This window comes from Stegastes partitus, unplaced genomic scaffold (genome assembly GCF_000690725.1).
Source record: "Stegastes partitus isolate 25-593 unplaced genomic scaffold, Stegastes_partitus-1.0.2 Scaffold278, whole genome shotgun sequence".
NCBI lineage: Eukaryota > Metazoa > Chordata > Actinopteri > Pomacentridae > Stegastes > Stegastes partitus.
The window spans coordinates 424398-448967 of record NW_007578009.1 but is presented as its reverse complement, the minus strand read 5'-3'; the positions used below and the strand labels follow the sequence as shown (position 1 = coordinate 448967).

At 40.1% G+C, this 24570-nt stretch overlaps 4 protein-coding genes across 7 annotated transcripts in view; 3 read left to right on the top strand and 1 right to left on the bottom strand.

The window, feature by feature from the left end:
* The window catches only part of clstn1 (calsyntenin 1), a 37871-nt gene extending 31417 nt beyond the window's left edge, over window positions 1-6454 (top strand). For all 3 annotated transcript variants that reach the window (XM_008282597.1, XM_008282596.1, XM_008282595.1), the window contains 5 exons: window positions 647-817; window positions 1193-1338; window positions 1520-1655; window positions 2998-3182; window positions 5914-6454. In XM_008282597.1, the coding sequence (XP_008280819.1) occupies window positions 647-817; window positions 1193-1338; window positions 1520-1655; window positions 2998-3182; window positions 5914-6108 (833 nt within the window). In that variant the 3' untranslated portion in view covers window positions 6109-6454. The remainder of the gene's footprint in view (window positions 1-646; window positions 818-1192; window positions 1339-1519; window positions 1656-2997; window positions 3183-5913) is intronic.
* A 4576-nt stretch (window positions 6455-11030) lies between these two features.
* lzic (leucine zipper and CTNNBIP1 domain containing) lies at window positions 11031-14356 on the bottom strand. 2 transcript variants are annotated; one of them, XM_008282593.1, is made up of 7 exons: window positions 14152-14356; window positions 13759-13887; window positions 13539-13674; window positions 12107-12205; window positions 11897-11992; window positions 11605-11686; window positions 11031-11514 (listed from the first exon to the last, which is right to left on the bottom strand). In XM_008282593.1, exons 2-7 carry the CDS (start codon window positions 13857-13859, stop codon window positions 11459-11461), a joined length of 570 nt encoding a protein of 189 aa, XP_008280815.1. In that variant the 5' UTR covers window positions 13860-13887; window positions 14152-14356; the 3' UTR covers window positions 11031-11458. The 2 variants fall into 2 exon arrangements, with proteins under 2 accessions (XP_008280815.1, XP_008280816.1); XM_008282594.1 differs by having other exon boundaries at window positions 13759-13884.
* Window positions 14357-14409: 53 nt separating this feature from the next.
* nmnat1 (nicotinamide nucleotide adenylyltransferase 1) lies at window positions 14410-20145 on the top strand. The gene is made up of 5 exons (XM_008282591.1): window positions 14410-14483; window positions 14869-14998; window positions 15852-16035; window positions 17352-17470; window positions 18873-20145. Exons 2-5 carry the CDS (start codon window positions 14887-14889, stop codon window positions 19271-19273), a joined length of 816 nt encoding a protein of 271 aa, XP_008280813.1. The 5' UTR covers window positions 14410-14483; window positions 14869-14886; the 3' UTR covers window positions 19274-20145.
* Window positions 20146-20774: 629 nt separating this feature from the next.
* Window positions 20775-22814, top strand: rbp7a (retinol binding protein 7a, cellular). Its single transcript, XM_008282592.1, has 4 exons — window positions 20775-21089; window positions 21679-21857; window positions 22014-22115; window positions 22233-22814. The coding sequence occupies exons 1-4, from the start codon at window positions 21017-21019 to the stop codon at window positions 22290-22292; spliced, it is 414 nt and encodes a 137-aa protein (XP_008280814.1). The 5' UTR covers window positions 20775-21016; the 3' UTR covers window positions 22293-22814.
* Window positions 22815-24570: the final 1756 nt, after the last annotated feature.

Below are 24570 nucleotides of genomic sequence, written 5' to 3'. Positions count from 1 at the left end.
TAAAATAAATCACACATATAGATACAATCTGTAACAAAACATAGACTTTTTTTAGGACAAAGACACACTTTACAGCTTTTAACCTGCAGCACATGGAACATATTTTCTGTGATCATCATATGTGTGTGTGCATGTGGTACATTAGCAGTAACAATAATTCTAGATAAATCTGTGGTACATGTTTGAATAGACATGTTTGATCAACTTTGTACAAGTTGTACTATTTGCCAGCATTGCTAATTACCAAGCTGCAGTGTCCTATATTGTATGAGCTCAGACAGTTGTTCATCGTATCAGTTATTTATCCTTCTTCTGCCACAGACTTGCCATTCTAGTGTTTTGCTAACATTTGTTTCTTTGCTCCAACGTATAATTAAACAACTGGGTCACTAGCCTGTGTGCTTGGAAAGTGTTTGTAATTTGATGTAAAGAGAAGGACGTTTGAGTACTGAAGACTTTTTCCAAATATACACAACTGTCTGAACTGTTTCAATCATGCAGTTTCACATTTTACTTTCAAAATGTGTCATCTCATAATACATCTTCTGTGCTGGTTACAAGTTGAGAATGAATTAATCTTGTACGTCAGAGACTCAAATGACTCCCACAGCTCAGTCTAAATATTTTCTCTTAATCGTACATTCAGTCCAAGAGACGGTGGTGTCGGAGGAGATCATGCACAACCTGGACACGTGTGAAGTGACGGTGGTGGGAGACGAGCTGGACGGCGAGCACGAGAGCCTGGAGGTGGACATGACCCAGCTGCAGCAGCGCGCCTTGGAGATGAGCTCATCTAACCTGGGCCTCGTCATCACCGGTACGCACCACAGCGCACAGGCCTGGTGTCTAAGACTAGTATTAGCTGTAGCTGTAACAAGGAAATGTTCTGAAATGTGTGTGTTTTATCATTGTACAAGTGAACAACTAAAATATGTCATTTATGCTGAATATCTGCAAGAATTTAAGTTCAGATGAACCTGCGGAAACTAGAAGGATTTAAAATCAGGGTTACTTCCATAAAATCTGCTGCCAGTCAGTGTAAAGATGCATTTCTCAATCAGTCAACATTTTTCACAAACATGCATTTCCACTGCATTTCCGGTTCCCTCTAATACAGAGAAGTGCTTCAACACTTTCTGGTAATAGCTGGTGTTTATTATTTTTGACACAAGCTCCTCTCTGTGCGTTCCAGGTGTGAACACCATGGCCAACTATGAGCAGGTCCTACACCTGATCCGCTACAAGAACTGGCACACAGAGGCTCTCTTTGACAGGAAATTCAAACTGGTCTGCTCTGAGCTCAACGGACGCTACATCAGCAATGATTTCAAGGTCGAGGTATGACTGCGCATCACTTACGTCACAGAGCGGTGACACATTAACAACTCAGGATGGCAAATCGCATCCCGGTGTTACTAAAATATTCCTGTCCCCCTCCGAATACTAAAGCAGAGATGTGTGGAGAACATTTTGCATCAGTTTACGTGTGTGATTGTGGTTTTTGTTTCCCCTTCCCTAGGTCAATGTAATCCACACAGCCAATCCTATGGAGCATTCCAACAACGCCATGGTGCAGCCCAACTTCATTAACCCCGTCCATCATGCCTCTGTTGATCTGTCGGGTCACAACCTGGTCAACGCTCACCAGGCCTCAGGTACTGAAACATGTGAGCCTGACGTGTGAGACATTAGCATTTAAATACAATACAGGCCTTTGTGGCATAAGCTGTGTCGCAGAAACTGGTGCTCTTATTAAGGACACAAGAAGAAAAGATAAATATCCGTTTCAGCTCTACTTAACAAGCTCGTGTTATGATGAAAAATTGTAAAAAAAAAAATGGAATCAACATTTGCAACATTTTTCCAAATGCCCACAGATTTTAAAATACTGTGGAAATAAATATTGGCTTTATATATTCTAGATATTTTACTGCTTCCATTTGTATTTGTTTCCATCCTTGTCTCCTATCGGTTCTGTATAAACACAGCCTGCAGTTCAGCCCAGGTCAGCTAAAAAAAACCTCTGCATTTCTTTCACGTGACTGTTGGCTGCAGCTGAGTCAGTAATGGTTTCTCTTGGTCTATTTTTGGCATATTTTCAAATGTAATGTGGATGAAATATCCAGATTTTAAGCTTAGTTTCGGTTGTTTTTCACAACAGAATCAAAAGTCAAACGATTAGTTCAAGGACCATCTGACAGTTGAAAATCTGATGATGTCTTTGTTTGTTTGTTTATGTTTACCATTTCCTGCTATGATTAATGGTGCAAAAAAATAAATACCACACCTTACCTTGCATAGGGTTTTGGCTTTCAGAGGGTTAACGAAAGATGAATTGACAGGAATTAAAAGGTGTTTTTTTTGCAGAGATCACTTATCTGTTGAAATTATTACTAAATGTCATAATCAAACCAGTAATCTGCTTAATTGTTGTGCGGAGATAAAGATTTGGTGTCCGTTATGGCAAGCATAGCTGCAGATGGATTATAATCTATTAACCAGAAATAGGACATGCATGAAACACTGGTTGTTTGCCTGTTTTTTTTTTTTTTTTTAATGGCACAAGTTTAGGGATTACACTTGAGCGCTGTCTGTGACATCTGTACAGGCGGTGCTCCGAGCACAACCTTTTATTTTCTGGCTTCGGTAATCTTCTAGGCTGTCAGGCTCACTAAGCTTACCGCCGCACAAGAGAGGCCCGTCCCTGCTAATATGGGGCAAAGTAGAGCAGGTTGGCGGAAGACAGGCAAAGCTATTTAAAGAGAGACACACACCTAGAGCTGCTGAAAGCATTGATGTGCAGTTCGCTAAGAGCCTATTGTCATCAGCACTGACACACCGTGAAGCTAAAGCCCTTGAAATGCCCTCAAGACAGACGAGGAAGCTGCGTCTCCCCACATTAGACCGTTAACGAGGTTTTTGTGTTCTCGTGTATAAATGGATAGTTCACATCTAACCTATCATTTTGTGCTTGTTGTTGTGTTTGCTTCCTCACAGTGGTTCCCAGCGCCGCCACCATTGTCATTGTGGTGTGCGTTAGCTTCCTGGTGTTTATGATCATCCTGGGCGTGTTCCGCATCCGAGCTGCACACCAGCGCACCATGAGAGACCAGGAGAACGGCAAAGAGAACGAGATGGACTGGGACGACTCGGCCCTCACCATCACCGTAAACCCCATGGAGGTAAAAGGACGCGTGCTGTTAGCATGGGCGCAAAATAAGTGAAAAGTTTTGTGGTGATTAGCAAGTGCCAAGCTGCTCAACGAAGCGCTGCTCTAAATAAAATGTGTTTAGGTTGCAGTCTAGACAGCTTTTCACCTGCTGTTGCATTGTGGGTGATGCTGCGACTGTGCGACCTAGTTTCATCTGAGCTCTGATAATTGACAGTTCTGCGGGGATGGGTGGAGAGACTTTGTTGCAGATATACGAGCGGTGTTAAATGAAATGAAAAAGTCCTATTTGGATTATTTTAGTAACCAGTTAGTCTCATCAGGGTGTAGAGTGTCTTTAAAGTTGTCTTGCAAAAGTCCCAAGTGAAGGTAATGAGTCAGCTTGTGGGCAGGATATAAATGTTTGTACAGTGGACTCATGTATTTCTGAGTCATTTAATTAATCATTTTCACTTCGCTGGTAGTCACAAACGGTCCGGCGACGAGCTTCTTAACTACCATGTTTGACTTGCTTTAGTCATGCAGTATTTACAGCTGCTTTAATCAGAACGTCGGGTTGCTGCAGGAAAGAACATCTCCACTAATTGAGACCTTGTACATTTGAATACATTTGAAACTTGAGTAGTGAAATTCAAACTTTCTCCTTAACGGGGCAAAATTCACAGTTGATCTTTAAGCAGTTTGTAATTGTAACTAAAACTGCTGTCATGCATAAGAAACAATTATTGAGGTGATGAATTTATCGCAGCAGTTTTTGAAGGCATGCTTTCGGTTTCTCTTAATGCACGTGTCGCTTAGTCCGACTGCACTGAATTCAGATTTGTGCCGTGTTGAAAGAGCTTTGGTGATGTTGCTGTGTCTGACCCTGAAGCTTTGTGCCTTTTAGGTGTAAGTGGTCAGGGTCCTTATTGAGTTATAAGACTATTAAATTGCAGTCAGATTGAATTTAAGGTGTTTATGATACAAACTAAACCATTTAGGCATGTTGTTATGTAGTTTCCTAGTCTTGGACTTTATGGTTTTAGTCATTATCTCGGTCAGTTTATGACATGATGAGAGTGAATGTATTTAAAAGTGTGGACTTTGTGTCATGTGTTTTGTCTTTTTGTTACATGAGACTAAACTCACGTGTCTTCTTTATAATGTTTCAACATGTCATGCCTTTATTAAACTGATAGCAGAGAGATGAGAGGAAATAACAGGAGGGACAGAGGAGGAAAAAAGATGCTTATGCCCCACGGTAAAAACAAAAAAATTCAAATGTGTTGAGCTGTTTGGGAGATCTCTGATTGGATTTTTCACCATCGTCGTTATTCTGTTTTCTACAACCTAACAACAGACCTCTTTATTCATGTTTACACCAACATCTGCACATAGAGTGAGTAAGATAAGATAGACTTTATTGATCCTGCACCTTGGGAAATGTACATGTTACAGCAGCTGGATACAGATAAGGTATGGAAGGAGCAGGACAAGGATTACAGACGTACAATAAGGCTAAAAACAAACATATGTTCATAAAGAATGATGAATCTACATATGCCTGCTCATGTGATGTTAGTATACATGGACGTTTGGTGTAAAACAGAGCTAAAACACTCAATTTTAATTTACAAAAAACTCGTTTTAAAGCAAACATATTGGTAGATTAGTAACGTCGAGTTCAAAGGTCGGAATTGGTGCCACTCAACAGTTCTTTAATTATCAGCATCGAACTTTGCATACATCTGCTGTCGCTCTCACGTCTGAACGGGACAATGTGAGCTGTGTCGAGATATTTAAAGAATGTTAGTGCTGGCCAGAGGACATAACAGTGTCATAGGTGTCTGTGTCATCGCTAAACTCCCACAATGCAGCCAGCTAGTACAGCTCATCTACAACACATGTTCTAGTCTTGCTTAGCCATCCCATTCTGTTGTACATAACGGTGTGGCTGCACCACACTGATGTTCTGCTCTGGCTTGCTTGTATTTCTTTGAAACAATCATGGGCGGAGGCTGTGTTCCCTGAAAATAGTGACGGGTGGAATTGTTCTGGTGGAACATTTGCATGCGGGGAGACGAGCACTGTGATTATCTCATTTTAAAAACGAGCAGGGCTGCCTCACTGCACCATCCAAATACTTGGCATAACTTCATTGTGGTAGGTTGCAGCCCGGGGGTTGTTGTTGTTGTTGTTTTCTATTGTGTAAATGGTAACATGCAGATAGCAGAAGGAAAGACAAGTCAATTGAGAAAAAAATAAATAAATCAGTGGCCTATACCTTCGTCAGATGTTCTGACACGGTTGTGGGAGAACACAGGATTTTGTCGCTTATGGAGCAGATGCAGAAATGCTGTGTTGTTTTGTTAATGCGTTGCTGAGCTGTTCAGCTGTGAAGCATGAACACTGGATAGATTTTATTAGAACAGAATAGAGAGAATCGATCTTTATTGTCACTGCTAGACAGCAATGAAAGGCATTTAGCAGCTCTTTGAGTTCACAGCACAGAACAAAAGACAAAAGAACATGAAGTCATGATAATAACGGGATCGCACTGTACAAAGAACAAGATGATATAAGAACAGAATGTTACAACTCAACTAGCGTGAGGTGTGTATTATCCTGAGATAATAGTATGTGTTAGACCTCGATCAGAGACAAAAACAACAACAACAACTCAATTCTGTAGACGTAAGTTAACACCCAACCAACATCTCACAAAGTGACTGTCCGCAAACCTTCTCTCGTTCTCTCTAATGCAGACGTACGAGGACCAGCACAGCAGCGAGGAGGAGGAGGAAGAGGAGGAGGAGAGCGAGGACGGAGAGGAGGAAGACGACATCACAAGCGCTGAGTCAGAGAGCAGCGAAGACGAGGAGGGCGGCGAGCCAGAGGACCAGCAGGGGGCGAGCAGACAGCAGCAGCTGGAGTGGGACGACTCCACCCTCACCTACTAAAAAAACAACACCACACACACACAAACACACGCCACACGAGCTCTGACACACACACACACACACACATCACCGACTCACACTCACTCACTGCGTCACACACTCCCCTCCCTACAGTTTCATGTCTAGGAGCCATGATGTAAAAAAAACACACACACACACACAAACAACAAAAAAAAAGAGAAAAGGAAAAACAAAAATTCCCTTCAGCGTATATATGGTCAAGGTTTTCCTGTTGTTATCTTAGTGGTGGTACTCAGTGTAGTGTAGTCATCACCGGATTGCTGATTTTTACTTTTTATTTTTTTATTTATTATATTTTAATTCCCAGGAAAACTTGGCCAACATTTGTTTTGAACTGTGTGAGGAAGCCAACCCTGCACTTTTTGTTTTTGTTTGTTTTCTCTCAGATGTGAGGCTTTCGGAAGGAGAATGCATTTCTGTTTTCCTGATGTATATTCTTTGCTAATGCTTTTAGATTTGCTAAACTCACAAATAGCTTTGACTTGAGTTTTCTTGACTTGTAGTCCACAGTGAAACAAAAACGATGCTTTTAACAAGTAGACTGCATTTTCTTTCTTTCTTTTTTGTTTTTGTTTTGTTCGTTTTCTTCTTTTAGTGCATGAGGACATTTGGAAAGTCATATGTGTAGAGAAATAAAATTGCTTTTTAAAGATTTTGTAAATATAAAGAAACCATGTAATTAGTCAATGTGTTAGTGAAGGCCTACTCAACAGGGGTCCAATATCTAAAACGACGCAGTACGTAATGTAGAATATTTGTGTCACACAGGCTGTAGCATGTCGCTAAATTTCTGCAAAAGCTGTTCCATCATGCTTGTACAAAAATGTCTGCTTCACGATGAGAAACCCAGGACTGTTCAGCGGAGGTTTCCATGACAAAGTGGTGTCCATTTTGTCTTTCTTTTCTTCTTCTTCTTTCTTTTGCAAGGAGTAAAAAAAATCGTTTCTTTCTCGTAGGCAGGACTGGTCGACGGTTTCAGCTTCATACATGCTTTTGCTTTGCTTGCACAGGTGGCAATGCTCTACTCCTGGCGTTCAGTGTATTTCATTCCCAGTAGATCTCACTGTTGTACAGAAGGGATTTTTTTTCTTTTTTTTTTTTTTGTTAATCGTGCTCAGAGAAATGCTAATGTACAAAAATCGACATTTCGCGCGGAGCCTCACAGACGGCGGGTCAGCGGTGCTTGTTGATCTTGAAATATGGGTACTAATAAAAATTTCTGCGAGTGTATTTGGACAAGCAGAGAGCTTCTTTTTTTTTTTTTTTTCCTCCTCAGCAGCTTTAAAGCCTTCGTCCGTTATCCCAGTCCTACTGTGCTGACAGAAGTAGGAAGGAGGAAAAAAAAAAAAACAACAAACCTTTCACACTACTAGAAAAGCATATTTATGACCGACAGAGCTTTAGTGGAGACTGGTCCAATAGTTTTTTTTTTGGGAGAGTAGTGAAATGAAAGAATTGCTTTGTGGCAAGTTTATTTTCCATGGCACGGCTATTTAACCTTGAAATAATAATAATACATTTATCGGATATGTTTTTAAACTGTTTTCTTCGCTGTCTTTATTGTAGAATTTACAAGTGAGGGTCCGACAGCAGGAAAACGCTTTACAAACCCATCTCCTTCTTGTTGGAATCTTAAAATGAGATATTTTTTTGCAGTAGACCACTAGATTTTATTGTACATGGAACTGTACTGTAGAGTTGTTCTAAGATATTTGTTTACATTTGGTAAACTTATTTTCCTTCTGGTATTAGTATCAAAGCTTATACAATTGATTGGGAAAATGTGTCCAACCTCTATCTCCTCTCAGACACTGTTGTCCATCACTGTTGTATATATCTTTCACAGAACCAGATAAAAAAACGTACCTACACCTCCCTCCCCCACCTCCCTCCCTGGAAATATTTAGTGTTCGTCTCATGCTTTTTTTGGGGCTACCAAGATGAGTGTAAACATTTCCCAAACCTGCATTAATTCAGACCAGATTTGGGGCGTCGCAGCGTGCAGGTAGTGGCGTAAACCCGGAGTTAACTTGGCGTGTGAATCTACAATATTAATTCTTTTTCGGAGACAGTTTCCAAGCTACCGTTGATGGTTTGAGTCACACAGTGGACGTTTCATGATTTTTCTAGGTCTGTGCTGGAAATGTAGTGAACACTCTCTCCTACATAATGACCTGGACTTGTAATAAAAAGTAAAATAAAGGTTTCTGGGGGGGGGATCAGGTCTGAGCCGGCTGAGATGGGAGTGCCTTTTGCCGATCATAGCGTAATTAGCGGGTCTATTAATAACATTTATCCATGCTCTTTTATTTGTGGCAACTTTGTTTTTGTTTTTTTTTAATCTGTTCAATGCTAGCTGGGGATACGTTTCCTCTCAGTTCGTCGTAACAAATAGTCCACCGCTAGTTTTATTAAAAAGTGAAAACATTTTACATAGATGTCACGTGTCCTTGTTGATGTTTAGAGGAAGTAGATCCATATTGTATCTTCTATAGATATTGTACTAAATCATATTGACGGAATCCACCTTTAAAAAGATGTACAGTACATTAAATGAAATTGCTTTGGCAGCATACTTGGGTATACTGTTAACTGACCTATTTGTGTATAGTGGAAGGTGATCTTTTTTTTTGTTTGTTTTTTTGTTTTTTTGAACAGTGTCCTATTGCCTGAGTTGTCGAGAAATGATTTTGAGGGCAGCATGAAATTCACAAAAGTATAAGCCTGTCAACTCCTCACGAGTTTCATCACACTTCATGTCCACATTTCAGCGACGGTTTTAAAGTACGGTACCATGATGTTTTCACACCGGCTCCGAAGCCAACAGTGGCTCCACCATTTCCACTTTTCTGGGTTATATTGTTTCCGATCAGCCCTTTCCCCCGAGCTGAGGTTTGGTTGAAATGAATGTCACTGCCTAACAACCTGAATTGCAGCCATACTGTAACAACACTAAAGGGGTTTGAATTGACTTTGCATGAACCACAAGTTTGTGTTCGTTCCATGTGGGGTTGTGAGACTGGAGTGAGAAAGGAGACGTGATACACTACTGATTCTCAAGATTGTCTTGTTTCACACATCCATGACACTCCAGATATTTTTGTTTTTGTTTTTGTTTTTTTCTTTCTTTTAAAAATTTGCTCAAAACGGACGGTGACAATGTTTTCAGGACGGTTGGATGCTTCCTTTGTGCTTGTTGGAGCTGCTCTCACTTTTCTACCAATTGAAAGGCAAATTGTAGTGAAGTTGATGCTTGCTCGTAAACAAAATAAAGGATGATGAGATGGGGAATAAATTCTGTCTTCTCTTGTTTTGCCTCGGTCGCATCTTGTGCTATAAACGCAGCACACACAGCTCTGGTTTATTGTAGGAGAGGAACACACCCTGGTTGGTCCAAGTGTTGTCAGTCTGGAGCACTGCTGCCCTCTGGTGGAGGAAATCCTCTAGAGTGTAAAACTAGAAATCATTTCACAGCTTAAACACAGTAAATAATAAATAAAACACCATGTTACTGATTTTTTTTTCTTTTTTTTACTCACATTCAGAGTAGCATCAAAACTGAATATCAACACTACAGCTGGTGTTTACAGTCTTTCAACTTTCAACTTTTACATGAATTCTGATCACAAGATCACACTTCATTACTGTAAATTCCAGCAGTTTAAATAGCTTGACAATCAATGAATGCATGTAGAGGATCAGCAAAAAACACCAAACTCTGTAAACTCTCCCATATGTTTTTTTGCCCTCCAAAGTATGCACTGAACTGCAGTTCTTTAGAGGTGAGAAGGAGGATAATCTACGGATTAACTTTAAAATGGTTTTAAAGCATTCAGATGTGCTGCTTCAACAGATGGTGGGAGGTGTTTTCATATTTTATCCTGCTAAATCTTTAGCTTTTTTATCTTTATTTATAAAGATTTAACTGAAGATTTAATGGGGCTCTTTTCCCCTCATGATGCATCTGAGCGCTGTATTTGTACTCAATAGCAGCAGGTTCTGAAAGGTTCTCAGGTTAGAGATAGAAGCTTTAGGATGCTCATACAGTTAATACTGTGTTGGGTTAGAAAATCGATAGAAGAGTCCTTACTTGTATTTCATTTCTATCAGAGTTGTGACTTGTTTCAGGTGGGTTTTTTTTTAACATATTTGGGTGTTTTATCATTTTTCAGGCTGCAAGGTGGTTCAGTGGTTAGCACCGTTGCCTCGCAGCAAGAAGGTCGCCGGTTTGAGGACACCCGGGATCTTTCTGCGTGCAGTGTGGGTTCTCTCCGGGTTCTCCAGCTTCCTCCCACAGTCCAAAAACATGTTGAGGTTAATTGGTGATACTAAATTGTTCGTAGGTGTGAATGTGAGTGTGCTTGGTTGTCTGTCTCTAAGTGTAGCTCTGTGATAGACTGGTGACCCGTCCAGGGTGTCCCCTGCCTTCACCCTGAGTCAGCTGGGATAGACTCCACCCCCCATGACCCTAGTGAGGATTAAGCGGTGTATAGATAATGGATGGATTGATATTTTAGGGTTTTTTTTAGGCATTTTTGTGCCTTTACTTGAGAGACAGTGGAAGGAAAAGGTAAATGCAGAAATGAGAGGAGGGGAATGAAATGCATTTAAGTGGTATTTACCCCAAACACTTTGTTATCAGGTTTTTCGGTATTCAATATTAAACTTCTGCCTAACAGAGAATGCGCATATTTTTTATGTTAGATTTTTTTTAAACTCCTGTTAAAGAGGTGATTGGCAGAAATGTCAGAGGTGGTATTCTGTCAAACCTTCCTGTATGAATACCGTACTGCACGTTCTCTATGCTCACCACATTATTTGCCACTGTTAGTGTCATTGTGTATGATGTTACTTTGAAAGTTCTGCTCTGTGTGGTGTTTCTGGTATCCAGTCCACAGCCCTTCACACGGCAACGTTTAGTTTAAATAATCCACATCATGAACATTTGCAGCTTTTGCACACATCTTAAAAACAGCAAACTGTTGAATTGTCATGTTTTAAAACAGACACAGCAACCCAATAAAGAACACAGCACAAATCACAACAGAATATTCTTCTTGAACCGCCTGCGCTGTCGGCTACATTCACGATCATATTTAACAAATCACATGCTCGTACCTATAATACAATTTTACACTCATCTGGACAAGACATTTAAAAAAAAAAAAAAAAAAGTTGACAAGTATAAAACAATACTATTAAAAAGTGTTAGCGTCTACAGTGGCACCTAAAAGTGCACCGATTATTTACAAAAATCTGTGATCGATTGGCACATTTTTTTCACGGTAAGAACAAAGAAGTTGACTTAAAATTAACATTTTCAGAATCGCTATGCCTTGGTTTTCACACCAGAGCTAGCTAAAGCCATAATTTTGTCTTCAGAGCCTGAAAAAGGAAGGAAAAACAAGATGAATATGAATATCCCCTCAAAAATTGAGGGATTAAATGTTCCAGTGCAGACATGTTTATGCTCACCCAGGTTTGCAGTCACTTTTTCAAACTGGCTCAGAACAGCTGTAGCATTTTCAGTGAGAAAAGTCTCATCCTCCGGAGTGAGCTGTCAGAAAATCACAACACGTTTAAAATGTTGCAGCTCCTTTAGAGGTAAGATTTAGGCATTTTTTTAAGTCACTGGTCTGTCAGTCTAGTGACAGCTTCGTGACTAAGACAAATCAAAGCAGCTTTAAGACGCTGATGTGGACTCATGAGCACAAGCCACTGAATCATCTGTGGAAAAAAGAACACATCTGCTGTGACTCTTCCTCACCTTCTCTCCCAGTTTTCTCAAGGCTGTGAGGATTTCCAGTTTCTGCTGCGTGTACACGTCCCGCGACAGCTTCCCCACCATCACGTCTCGGTCCATCTGCGCAGAATGTCACACAGCAGTGGGACAGTTTTCATGCCAGGCAGTGTACAGATAAACAACCACGAAGCAGCTGAGTAGTTAAATGACAATAACGATATCCAAAATCCAAACCTCGGCTAGTCTGGTTCTCAGTTGTCCCGGCTGCTTCTTGGCAAAAAGGCGGATCACTTCTGGAGTTTTGAATGCTTGGCTGATGGCAGCTTGGATGGCCTGATGAAGACAGACACGTATGAAACATTCGAACATTTCCACAAGTCATTAAACTGTTCTAGTCATTTCTTGATGAGCTATAACATCTTTGTGTCACCCATAGTGTGCAGTGGTTGTACGTTATTTGTTGATTTGTGACCAGACATACAGGAACTCTGTAGGAAGGCCTTCTTTCACTTTTACTCTGGAACATTCTGTCTCAGAGTGATGCTTTAAAGCGAATCCATGCATTTGTTAGTTCTAGGCTGAACTATTACAATTCCTTATTATCATGATGGCCCAATATCTCTCTAATAAAACTCCAGTTGCTCCAGAATGCTGCAACAACAGGTCTGACAGGAAACCAGCAAGAGAGATTATATTCCAGCCATCTCTTCACTGGCTCCCTGGAACATCCAGAATAGAATTTAAAATCCTGATTTCTACATACAAACCCTGAATAACAAACTCCATTGTATCTTAACCCTATTCAGGACTTTCATGTTGCCATACGTATGTCTTTCTGGGCCCATTGGACCCCAAGAAAGAATATGTGCAAGACATTTGTTGATATTCATTCTAGACTTTTATACTATGTTAAATAAATTTTCTGATAAGTTGACATATTTTTGGTTCTAAATGCATGACAAATGTCCCTCTTTATGTGTGTGTGTGTGTGTGTGTGTGTGTGTGTATACATATATAAATTTCCCCCAAAAGTCCTGAAAAGGGTTAAAGACCACATTCTACCATACAAACCCAATACAGCACTTCCCTCCCTTTTTTACTCCTGAAGTTCCTGAAGTCTATCCTTCAGCTATCAGGCTCCTCTGCTGTGGATCCATCTCCAAGTTTGGGTTCAGGAGGCAGACACTTTCTCTACTCTTAAGGTAAAGCTTGACAAAGTTTATAAATAGGACTGGCTCAGGTGACCGTGAACCATCTTTTAGTCATGCTGCCCTAGTCTTACGCTGTTGGGGGACTTCCAATGATGCATGACCACCTCTCCTCTACTGTCCTTTCTTTCTCTCCATACATTTATATGCCACCATTGCATGCCACCATTTTTGCGTCTTCTCTGTCTCATAGTTGTGTCCTCTCTGCAGGCATCTCCAACTAAGGAGCTACATGTTTCCGATCTGCTGCAGCTCATGTCCTGATCAACCTCCCCAGTGTTTATTGGCCTTTTCATAGATTGATTTTCTGTGTGCTTTTGTTTACCCTCCCCTTTACTCTCACACCAACCAGTCGAGGCAGATGGACGCTGCCTCCCTAGAGTTGTTAGGCCTCTCTCTTGACTTATATTGTGAGTTGGCAGAACAGGAAATAAATACATTGATTAGATTGTCCATACCAGCTGCATTCCACTGAGTTCATCCACAAGGGTCATGTCCCCTGTCATTATCTTCTTGAGGGAGTCATTGAATTCCTCCAGCTGTTCCAAGGTTTCCTTCTTTGTCTCTTCATACTCTTCCTCATCCAGTTCTTCCCTGTAATAAACAAAGAAAGGATAAGAAATGAATGCTAATATATACTGAAGTACTTTGGATTCAGTTAAACTCTCTACACTGCACCTGCATTCCTCCAGGTCCTGAAGCTGCTGCATCAGTCTGTCAAGTTGTTCCTCCATATTCTGCCTCAGTTTGCCGGTTTCTGATTTCCCACGAGAAGCCATCCTTAGTTAAAATCGTGTTTCAAACCTCCTGAGAACAAAACAGAGAACTGTCAGCCCACAACAGGTTATGCTGAGTATGACTGCACACAGATAACTTAACCTGTCGTGCTAATTAGACTGCATCAGAAAGGCGTCGTTGAAGCTACCTATACAACACAGTTGTTCCCTCAGTGAGACAATATCTACTATAGTCACAAGCTGGATTAATGTTTATGCTGGAAACTCGTGAAAGCACTTAAAGTTGCTTAGTTAGCTGAGTAGCTAGCTAGCATGCTAACAGAAAATATCTCACCGGGATTCTCTTTGTAAACAGTTGAAAATCAATCTTGCGACAAGTAAAATATTTTTTTCAGCCTGACGAATGTAGCATTAAAATTAACAAAACGCCGAAGTGGAATTCTACAAAAAAATAGGCACTTAAATAAAATCTAAAACGTTTGATAAATGTCGTTGCGTTGGAGGTTTAAGGATTTGTGATTGTGAATGTAGCTCATGAATGTGGGTGCGGCTCTCAGCTTCCTGTTTGGTTCTGACCAATCAGATTGGTCGATGTGTACGTCAGTTACGTCGCTACAGGAAATAGGCGAAACAACACAACATAGTAGAACGACGGTGTTTCTCCTGGTAGTACAATGACCGCATTACTTAACTTTATATTAGAAAAGCTTTGCTGTTTAAGTTCGGCTCTAAGTTCATGTCTTCTCTGCTTAAGAATCCTTTACGTTTCTGATGGTGTCCGTAAATAAATATGTTGCGCTGCCTGGTTTCAGATAAAGCTAACGTCTGCTACTTTTACTTTTTAATGCTAACTTTTAATAAAGATGGTATAGCATATAGCTTAGGTACTTTTAATTTTGTTCATTTGTTGCTTCTGTCTGACTCTTTTATTGTGGTGTAATGGATGCAGACAGAGTTTCCAAAAGTTCAGAGCACCAAAGCGGTTTCTGACATGTGACAAGTGAAAGCAATTAGCTAAACCTTGCTCACTGTTTCGTTTCTGCTGTTGTAGTGTAAGCCCAGCTCCAGTATGAGTGGTGATAAAACCAAAGTGGTCCTGCTGGCCTGCGGGTCCTTCAACCCCATCACCAACATGCACCTGAGGATGTTTGAACTGGCGCGAGATCATCTGGAGGAGACAGGTGAGATGAAAAATACATGTAATAGAGTAATTCAAGCTACAGACCTGCATCAATGCATGTGTCTGTTTCTTGTGTGATAATAGCCTTGTTCGTCTTTAAATTGGACTGAAATCATTTTGCTGGAATTAAAATTAGTTTTGCGATATGTTGATGTAATATTTATGCAATGTTTTAAAAAAATATATAATATACACATACAAACTTATTGTACTGTTTACATGAGGGTCACGTAGAGGGTTATTCACTAGAGTTGACAAAAAGTCGTTGTGATAATTCCTTGTTACTGTATCTGTAGCATCATCAGTGATTGGTAAATTAACATTGTTATGTTGAGAATTTAAAAATCATTATAATAAAGCTTTAGTAAACATAACTTTTGTCCGAGACCCTCAGTTTAAAATTAAAAGACATTAATCAAACCGAACCAAAAACTGTTTCCATATGTGTTACCAAAAATTTATGTTGCAGGTAAAGAAAGAACATAATTTTTTTTTTTTTAAATGTTGTTCTTATGCATTCGTAATAAGATTGTATAGATTAAAAGGACTCATACAAACAACTTAATGTGTTCACTTACAGATGTTTCTTGTGTAGATATATTAAAGTTGGAAATCTATACATTTTGAAAGACAAGGTTTTAGAGAAAAGAAACCTTACTATTTTATACAGTGAGTACACCAACCCTTTAAAATGATTCTTTTTTAAGTCATTCATTGAAGTGTGGAGTCATGTACACACTGTGCGGGTAAAAGCAGGTATTGAATTCTGAGTCTGCTTTGAAGCAAGTACCTGCATCTGCTGTGCTGCTGTTTGTAATCTCTTGTTAAATCACACTTCCTCCTTTGTGTCAAAGGTCAGTACAGAGTGGTGAAAGGAATCATCTCTCCAGTCTGTGATGGCTACAAGAAAAAGGGTTTGATTGAGGCCTGCCACCGCCTGGAGATGGCCAAATTGGCCGTAGAAGACTCAGGCTGGATTACAGTAGATTCCTGGGAGGGCATGCAGCCAGAGTGGTTGGAGACAGCTAAAGTTGTTCGGTAAGCTGACAAATCTTATGTCTTGTTAGTGACAGTGCCTGTGCTTCCTGTATCTGTTAGATTTCTTATTGCTTCAGTGCCTTGACTCAAGCATTTGAAAACTGTCGTAACTTCACCACTATGTTGCAGTGACAAACAATTACAAGCACACTCTCAAGCAGTTTTCGATTAGCTGTGAGACAAATGATTAATGACGGTTTTAAGTTTGCACATATGTTACCAAATGAGAGCAGCTCCAAGAGGCTAACTGGCTTGATATAAGTCTTGTATCATGTCATCACCACTGCTCATTCTTACAGGGCATTAAAATCCATCCAGTTACATTGTAAAGTTTTATTTATATATCTATATATGTGTGTGTGTGTGTGTGTGTGTGTGTGAGTGTAATATGTCATTTAATCTCTGAATTGTGTCTGAATTATTTTTTAAATCATTATCTGTCACCCTAAAAGAAGAAATGTTGACTTTATTGTCTGTTTTCAAACACAGTATGTCAAGATAGTTCCAGATAGCAACCTTACTATAATGTTAAAAATTGGACAAAAGCCACTTCTTTCAATATTTGGTTAATTGCTTGGATATTTTTTAGAAAAGAGTGACCTTTTTCTACTTTTGTTCTTTCTACTGAATTTCATCTGACAGATTCTGACTTGCTGCTATAAAGAATTTAATTAATTTGAAAGCTACGCTGCACAACTGTCATGTTTCAAACAGGATAGTTATTAGTATAAATCACTGAATTCCCCCTGGAAATTACTTGATGAAAGAAAAAAAAGTAACTCAAACTGCATCTGAACTGCAGCCTCACAATCCGAACTAAACACACAGAAAGTTGTGTACAAAGTTAAAGTTAAATTTTGACTAAAAATGTACTTTGGAGAAAGAGACAATAATGTTTATGTGGTTTTGAATATTTGGGTGTTTTATCATTATTTTATGCTGTAAGGTGGAGCGGTGGTTAGCACTGTTGCCTCGCAGCTAGAAGGTCGCCGGTTCCCAACCCTGGTGAGGACACCCGGGATCTTTCTGCGTGGAGTCTCCCTGTTCTCCCCGTGCAGCATGGGTTCTCTCCGGGTTCTCTAGCTTCCTCCCACAGTCCACAAACATGTTGAGGTTAATTGGTGATTCTAAATTGTCCGTAGGTGTGAATGTGAGTGTGCTTGGTTGTCTGTCTCTAAGTGTAGCCCTGTGATAGACTGGTGACCTGTCCAGGGTGTCCCCTGCCTTCACCCTGAGTCAGCTGGGATAGATAGATAATGGATGGATGGTTTTGAATAATGGCATTGTTATCAACTGTTGTGTCTGTATCCACACAGCCATCACTATGAGGAACTGCTAGCAATGGAGAACAACGATGATGTGGACACAGTTAAGTATGCAAAAAAGAGGCGCATACAAGACTGTTTTGAGAGTTCGTCTAATCACAAAGGGTCAGGTATGTTATGTCATGTTATGTTTTGTCATTAACTCCCCTTTTCCAAACCCTGAATCCTCACAGGTGACAAGTATTCAGGATTTACTGTATTCAGCTTAATTAACAGAGGGTAAAGATTTAAGGGTGTGGATACTCTGGTGTGGTGATGTCACCTGATCACACCACACAAAGGCAGACAGGTGTAAGACAGCAAGAGACGAGCCTCCAAGGGTGAAATAAATGAAGTGTATTGCATTTTAATTCTTTCAGCATACAGCCACAAGGTGCATACTGTGCCATGTATTCATGTTCTAATTATCTCCATTAAGATGATTAATTGAAGTGTTGAGCCGACTCCACAATTCTAGCACTGCGCTCACTCAGACCTACAATAGACTGTTTAAAGAAAGTAAGTCAGTGTAGCTGATACTGTCTTTCTTTATACCACACATTGTTTTTCCTTATCTAAACCTGGACCCCACGTGATTCACAATGCAACGTGACCACTGACATTTCATTTTGACGTGTGTGTTATGATAGTCACGGTTAATGTAAGCTTGCTCCTTTCTGTCTCCACACCCTGATTTGAGTGATATCACTGCTGGTGATTTATCAGATTTAACGCAGCTCCCCCATTATGCAACTTTTTTCACATATGCAGAACAGTAAACCGACTTTGATGTGCAAAACTGGTGCAGTTCTAATAACTTATCGATACCGCTGGAGATTACTGACGACTCCCAGTCGTTCTCAAATGTATTCATACCCTTCCATTAAAGAAAAGGCAAAATTCACAATCGTCACTCAAATAACTAGAAACTGAAAAAAAGTAAGAATAAATTTTTAAAAATGCTGAATTATAATTTAGTGAAATAAGACATTGCTTTTGAATTGTGGTTGAGAAGAATAATTAGGGGGGAAAAAAAAAACTGTCCCAGACAAACTAGAGCACTTTGCTGATGAGCAGTGGGCCAAAATCCAAACACCTGTCAACAGGTGCAGAAGTCTGACTGAGAGTTACAGAAAACACTTGATTGCAGTGATTGGCTCAAAGGGTTGTTCAACAAAGTATTAGTTCACGGGTCCCTTCATGCTGGTTTGTTTGTTTATTTTTTTGGCTGTTTCATATATATATATATGAAACTGAATTTCCCTTCTGGGATAAATAAAGTATTTTTTTTCATATATTTCTGTTGAACCACAATTCTAAAGTAATGTCATGATTTTCATTAACTTTTTTATTTATTGTTACTTTTGTCAATTTCAACTTATTTCAGTGACAGCTGTTTTTTTCCTTCTTTAATGAGAGGGTGTGAATACATTTGAGGATGACTGTATGAAAACAGTGAATGTCAGAGTTGTATCTGTCAGAGAGAGACAACCATGGCTTCCATTATAACTGAACTCTTGTCTTTACACTCAGATGGTCTTCAGCTGATGCTGCTGTGTGGAGCTGATGTCCTGGAGTCCTTTGGGATTCCCAATTTGTGGAAGCCGGAGGATATCGTTGAAATTGTGGGCAGCCACGGTATGGTGTGCATCACCCGCAGTGGCAGCGACCCACACAAGTTCATCCACGAGTCAGACGTGCTGTGGAAGTATCGCAAGAACATCCACATAGTCCGCGAATGGGTCAGCAATGACATCTCAGCCACACACGTGCGGCGGGCGCTGCGTCGAAGTCGGAGCATCAGATACCTGCTGCCAGACAGCGTCGTTTGCTACATCGGAGAGCACCGTCTCTACAGTGCTGAGAGCGAGAAGAAAAACAATGATGTGATTCTAGCACCCCTTCAGAGATACACGACGGCCTCCACGAGCTGAGGATGCTGTGAATTCAAAGCTAACACATCCAGTTTATTTAAGCTTCCACCAGTGCCTTCTGTATAGAACACACTTCTCTAACAGACTGTTGTCAATGAGTGCATTTCAGTGAAATATTCAGACTTACTTGAATGAAGGGAGTCAGTTTCACTTTGCTGTAACTCAGTGTGTGTGTGTGTGTGTGTGTGTAAAAGTACACGAGTCAAAAACAAAGTGACTGAACAACAGTTTAACTTTCTAAATGCAGCTGCTGTGTAGTTATTTAAATAGAGATTTTACAATTCTGTATGAAGCGATCAACACATGTCAGTTAGTACTGCATTAAATATGACCATGAACAAATTCATTTTAATGTAGACTTGCTCTCACACAATTTCTTTCCCTGTTGCTTCAGTAGACTCCTCTCATCAGTTTTTGTGCCTAGAGCAGGATTTTTCCGTACACTCCCTCAGGCAAACACTAAAAGGAGGCTATATGCTTTAAACACCAGTGCTGCAGATTTGAAAGCGAAGGCGTTATTTGTTTTACACTCTAAATAAACCACCCGGTTTGTTTTTTTTTGCCTTGGAGCTGTTTATTGCTGTTACAGTCACACTGATGAGAAGCTTTGAATAGGAAGTGACACCTTTGCTGTTTGAATAAAATGCTGTTTTGTGAACTTACAGTGTCTCTCAGACAAGCATCACTATCAGAAGACTAGAGCTGAAATAACAAATTGCAAAGATTCATTGTGAAAGAAGTGGCAAGAAAATGAAAGTATTTCTGATTCCATTACAGTAGTATCAGAGTTAGTACTTTGTCATCTTACGTTTAATGTTGGAGTAATTATATTAAATTACAAGAAAAACTTGATTAAAAATGACTAAGCCTGATAAGTGTGAAAGCAGTGACTGAACATCATTACATCCCAAAGTCATGCTCACCTTATTGAACAGGTGATTAACAGGTCTGGGATGTGTCTCTATGACCCAGTTTATTCCTTGGCAGGAAATGAAACATGATTTAAAAAAAAAAAAAAAACAACTTCTGCTTAAAATCTTGAGCAGTCAGCCTGCTGACGTGCTAGTCATGAGGAGAAAAACCACTTCAGTGTTTGGACAAACTCCAGGTTGTTAGATTTTTTGTCAAGCTGGTATCACATCAATTCCGTGCCAGAGTATGAAGTGGCGTCAATATGTTTTTTTTTCCTCATTGCACAGGAAGGTGTGCCTTTTTAATGTAGTTCATCTTCATGAAAATACCAGTCGTTTGATTTAAAGCCAGGTTTACTGTACAGTTGTGATTTGACTCTTTCCTTTCCTGTTACGCAATTACATCAGTCGTAAAAATGAAAACTAAACAAAAGAATTTGGGGGAATAACACTGACAGTAAACATGAATATGAAGCATGGGTGAATTTTGCTTATATGTGGCTGCAGACAGACTCTTTAGTTTAATTCATTCATTTGGTTTGATGGGAAACATTAAGGTCAGCAGCGTATTCTTCACATGCATGACATACCTGCGGCGCATCTTGACGGGTGTATTTACGAGTAAAGTGTGCGGCGAGACCAGTCTGACACGTCTGGCTTTCGCTTTACAGTGACAACAAACCCAGAAAGGTCACACCTACCTTTCTCGCCACCAACTTTCTCACAGAACACCAGAGCCTCGGCGTCTTTTCCGGACTCTGCATCAGCTCAGCAGGTGGAGGATCACAGTTTATTCCCACACGTCTCTAAAGGAGGAAAATAGGTGATCAACATGCCTGCCAGCTTCTGTGGCACATGGGACATGATCAGCAGTGCCAACATTGAGGGCTACATGATTGCACTGGGTAAGTCTTTGAAGCATGTTGCTTTCATCCCAAAATATTCTGTGATACGTTAAATTGTAGAACGTAGGATGCAATATTGGATCTCCTGTCATTCAAACTTGTAATGTACAGTAAAGGTTCAAGGGTGCTTTATTAATGGGTAGATTTGTTTTTCAGAAAACAGATGATAGCAGTCCTTAACAAAGCACGCATTGAACCGGACAGGCAGGTGCTTGATCGAGTGACAACGGGGGAAAAAAAGACAAAAAAGTACTCAGTGTTCCACCATTCATCAATATAACAGCAAGGAAGTGAAAAGATAAGATAAGATCAAGATAAATAAAGATAAAACACAATTTTAAAAACAACATAGGGGCATAAAAGCAAACACACCAGGTCAAGCACAAAATGCACACATGTACAACCATCCAACATGAAATAGGACACAGAGTGAAATGAACTGCCAGAATGGAGAGAAAAAAAGATTTTGGCTTCAAGTTGCAGCAGTGTTATTCACGGCATGCATGGGACCGTGTGAGCAAAGGGAATGGGTTCGTTGCCTGTGGCCGAGTTTGGTCCCTTTTGATTTGTACTTTGTGTGCTTCTCCAGGTATCAGCTTTTACCTCCGAAAGATTGCTGCGAGGCTGAAGCTGAGGAAAGTGATTGAGCAGCCGGGGGACCAGTACATCATCAAAACCACCAGCTCCTTCCGAAACTACACCGTCTCATTCAAAGTGAACCAAGAGTTTGAGGAGTTCACGCAAGGACTGGACAACAGACTTGTCAAGGTGAAGATGAATGGCAGAGTTGTGTATTTAAAGCAATAAGAAACGCAACGACCGCAAGTGGTTTATAGATAATGTGCATTGGATTTTATGCGTGCTGCTAAAAATGTTCTGTGTTGTGATTTATGCCCTCTCTCTTCTTCTCTGCCATCTGTTCAGTCGCTGGTGACGTGGGAGGGGAATAAACTGGTGTGTGAACAGCATGGGGAGAAGAAGAACCGAGGCTGGGCTCACTGGATTGAAGACGACAAGCTTCATCTGGTAGGAATAAGAATGTGGATGTTTTATTTATCAAAATGACAAACCTAGGTTGTTTTATTCTTGTAATATTTCCTGAAAATGTCTTTACTCAATATTTCTGTGATTTATTACCCTCAGGAGATGTACTGCGAAGGAGAAGTCTGCAAGCAGGTCTACAAAAAGAATGTCAATGAGTGAAGAGGAGTCAAAAGTTGTATTCCTGCAGAAGCTGCTCTGTGGTCGAAGGCTTTATGTGTTCAATCTGCTACTGTAAATCCTGAAAAGCACTGGTGAAGATCAGTCTGTGGTATTTTCTCTGTCATGTGACCTTAGTACACAGGTCAGGAGGAAACGTGTGTGCTGTCGGGGTACAGAGTCACACCACTAGATGGCATCGCTGCATTACTTTTTGTCAGATACTGATCTATCTGCTTTGAAGTTTGTTGGCAGTGGCCTTAGAAAAACACTGAACATGAAGGATGTTTATGTTTCCTCTCAGCTGGATTTTTGTTTCCTTTATATCTCTATTGTCTGCCAACAGAAACGTGGGATATCACATGAAGGCTTGTGCTGTCCATTTGACATGTATCTGAGCTTTTGTACAATTCTCATTCCAAATATAACAAAAAAGTTAGGTGCTGGATATTTGGAATGTAATTTTAGTATATGTCAATTTTGTGTGAATAAAATGGGTCTGAAATAAATTTGAAGTATACAATATTTTCTCTAATTCTAGGCTCTGGTTTAACTCGTTTAACTTGTGTTTTTGTTTGATCAAATGATTTTAGAGACTGTAGTTTAGACTGGCTCGCAAATGTGATGACTTGTCACGTGATCATGAGCAAAAAATTTGAACAATGTCACTACCTTTGTATTTGAAGTCTGTGCTCAGAGTGGCACAAAGGATTCTGAATGATACCAAACACGTGCTCAATCCAGAATTTGTCCAGTTGTAAACATTCATTCCATCCACCATCAAGATATTTATATAAGGGTCATATCTATTTGCAAGGTGGAACGGTGGTTAGCACCGTCGCCTCGCGGGCAAAAGTTCCCCAGTTCACGTCCTGGTATCCCGGGATCTTTCTGTATGGAGTTTGCATGTTCTTCCCCGTGCAGCGTGGGTTCTCTCCGGGTTCTCCGGCTTCCTCCCACAGTCCAAAAACATGTTGAGGTTAATTGGTGATTCTAAATTGTCCGTAGGTGTGAATGTGAGTGTGCTTGGTTGTCTGTCTCTAAGTGTAGCCCTGTGATAGACTGGTGACCTTCACCCTGAGTCAGCTGGGATAAACTCCAGCCCCCCGTGACCCTAGTGAGGATTAAACGATGTATAGATAATGGATGGATGGATATTATCTGCTGATATCTAATACATCTTTTTCTATAGAATCACTGTTTGTTAGTATTTGTAGCCTACCTAGTGTCGTCTGTTACTTTTTCAATCTGCTTTCTTTGAACTTAATTCTTATTATTTTATTTATCTAGCTATGTAGCAGTCTATCCATAGCAAACTTGTAGATTTGACCTGTGCCATACATCCCACTTGTGATGTTGCTGAAACTGCTTAAACAGCCTGAACGATACCTGTGTATGTTGTCTGCTATGCGTCAATATGAAAACTTCCTTTGTTTTTTTCCAGACATGTTGTATAAAAAGATACTTAGATTAATTTTGAAATGGTGCAACAATCTAGCTTCTTCAGCAGAGATGCTCGGACTCCATTGTTTACAGCACTGTCTGCAGCACATGTAGCAGAGCACACCTCCTAGTTGAGCAGATGGTGTGGAGTCAAGCTGTGTCTTTACGGTACGCTGTTAACAAGTTTGCTGGAATTCTAATAAACCACGACCCAGTAACTGTCCCTGTCAACATAACTCTAGCATTCTGATGGTATACATGTATTACTCATAGGCAATAATAACATAAGGATAGCCGTTAAAGCACACAATAAACCATCAAGTTTGGTTTCTTCCTACCTCCTAATATCCTTTTATATCCCTTTGTAATAGAGCATGTGACTCTCCCAGTTGGCTTCTGTGCAAGTATCCCAAGGTGCACTAGTTTGCCCCCGATGCCCCATAATAACCTGCAGCAACTCCTGATTTTACTTAATGCGAAAGAGAGATCATTCCTTTATTCTGTTTAACTTTTAAAATGTGTTAATTTTTTGATTTTTTTTTAACATTAAAAGTGTGTTGTTGTTTTAAAATTATTCTTATAAACAGACTATGGTGGATAAATTTAAATTAAGTCTTTATTATATATACATACATGTCTATATCTGAGATGTAGATATATATTATCCTGTAATAACTAACTTGATATCCACAGGCTGCTAGTACCTCATACTAACATCACAAACAACAATCTTTGTGGTGACCTTGTGCCCTACTGACAGTTCATACACACGGAGTTAATGAATAACTTCTGGCTGCGCTGATTATTTTTTTAAGGAAGAATGGAAACATCAGCATGA

What these genes read in the sequence shown, in the direction of transcription:
- lzic (XM_008282593.1), bottom strand. Translation starts at nt 13,859, where the DNA reads ATGGCTTCTCGTGGGAAATCAGAAACCGGCAAACTGAGGCAGAATATG. An exon ending in CAGGACCTGGAGGAATGCAG is followed by an intron (nt 13,675 to 13,758) that starts GTGCAGTGTAGA and finishes TGTTTATTACAG; the next exon opens with GGAAGAACTGGATGAGGAAG. An exon ending in TGAGAACCAGACTAGCCGAG is followed by an intron (nt 11,993 to 12,106) that starts GTTTGGATTTTG and finishes CATTCTGCGCAG; the next exon opens with ATGGACCGAGACGTGATGGT.
- nmnat1 (XM_008282591.1), top strand. Translation starts at nt 14,887, where the DNA reads ATGAGTGGTGATAAAACCAAAGTGGTCCTGCTGGCCTGCGGGTCCTTC. An exon ending in GAGACAGCTAAAGTTGTTCG is followed by an intron (nt 16,036 to 17,351) that starts GTAAGCTGACAA and finishes GTATCCACACAG; the next exon opens with CCATCACTATGAGGAACTGC. An exon ending in GTCTAATCACAAAGGGTCAG is followed by an intron (nt 17,471 to 18,872) that starts GTATGTTATGTC and finishes CTTTACACTCAG; the next exon opens with ATGGTCTTCAGCTGATGCTG.
- rbp7a (XM_008282592.1), top strand. Translation starts at nt 21,017, where the DNA reads ATGCCTGCCAGCTTCTGTGGCACATGGGACATGATCAGCAGTGCCAAC. An exon ending in GGGCTACATGATTGCACTGG is followed by an intron (nt 21,090 to 21,678) that starts GTAAGTCTTTGA and finishes GTGCTTCTCCAG; the next exon opens with GTATCAGCTTTTACCTCCGA. An exon ending in TGGACAACAGACTTGTCAAG is followed by an intron (nt 21,858 to 22,013) that starts GTGAAGATGAAT and finishes CCATCTGTTCAG; the next exon opens with TCGCTGGTGACGTGGGAGGG.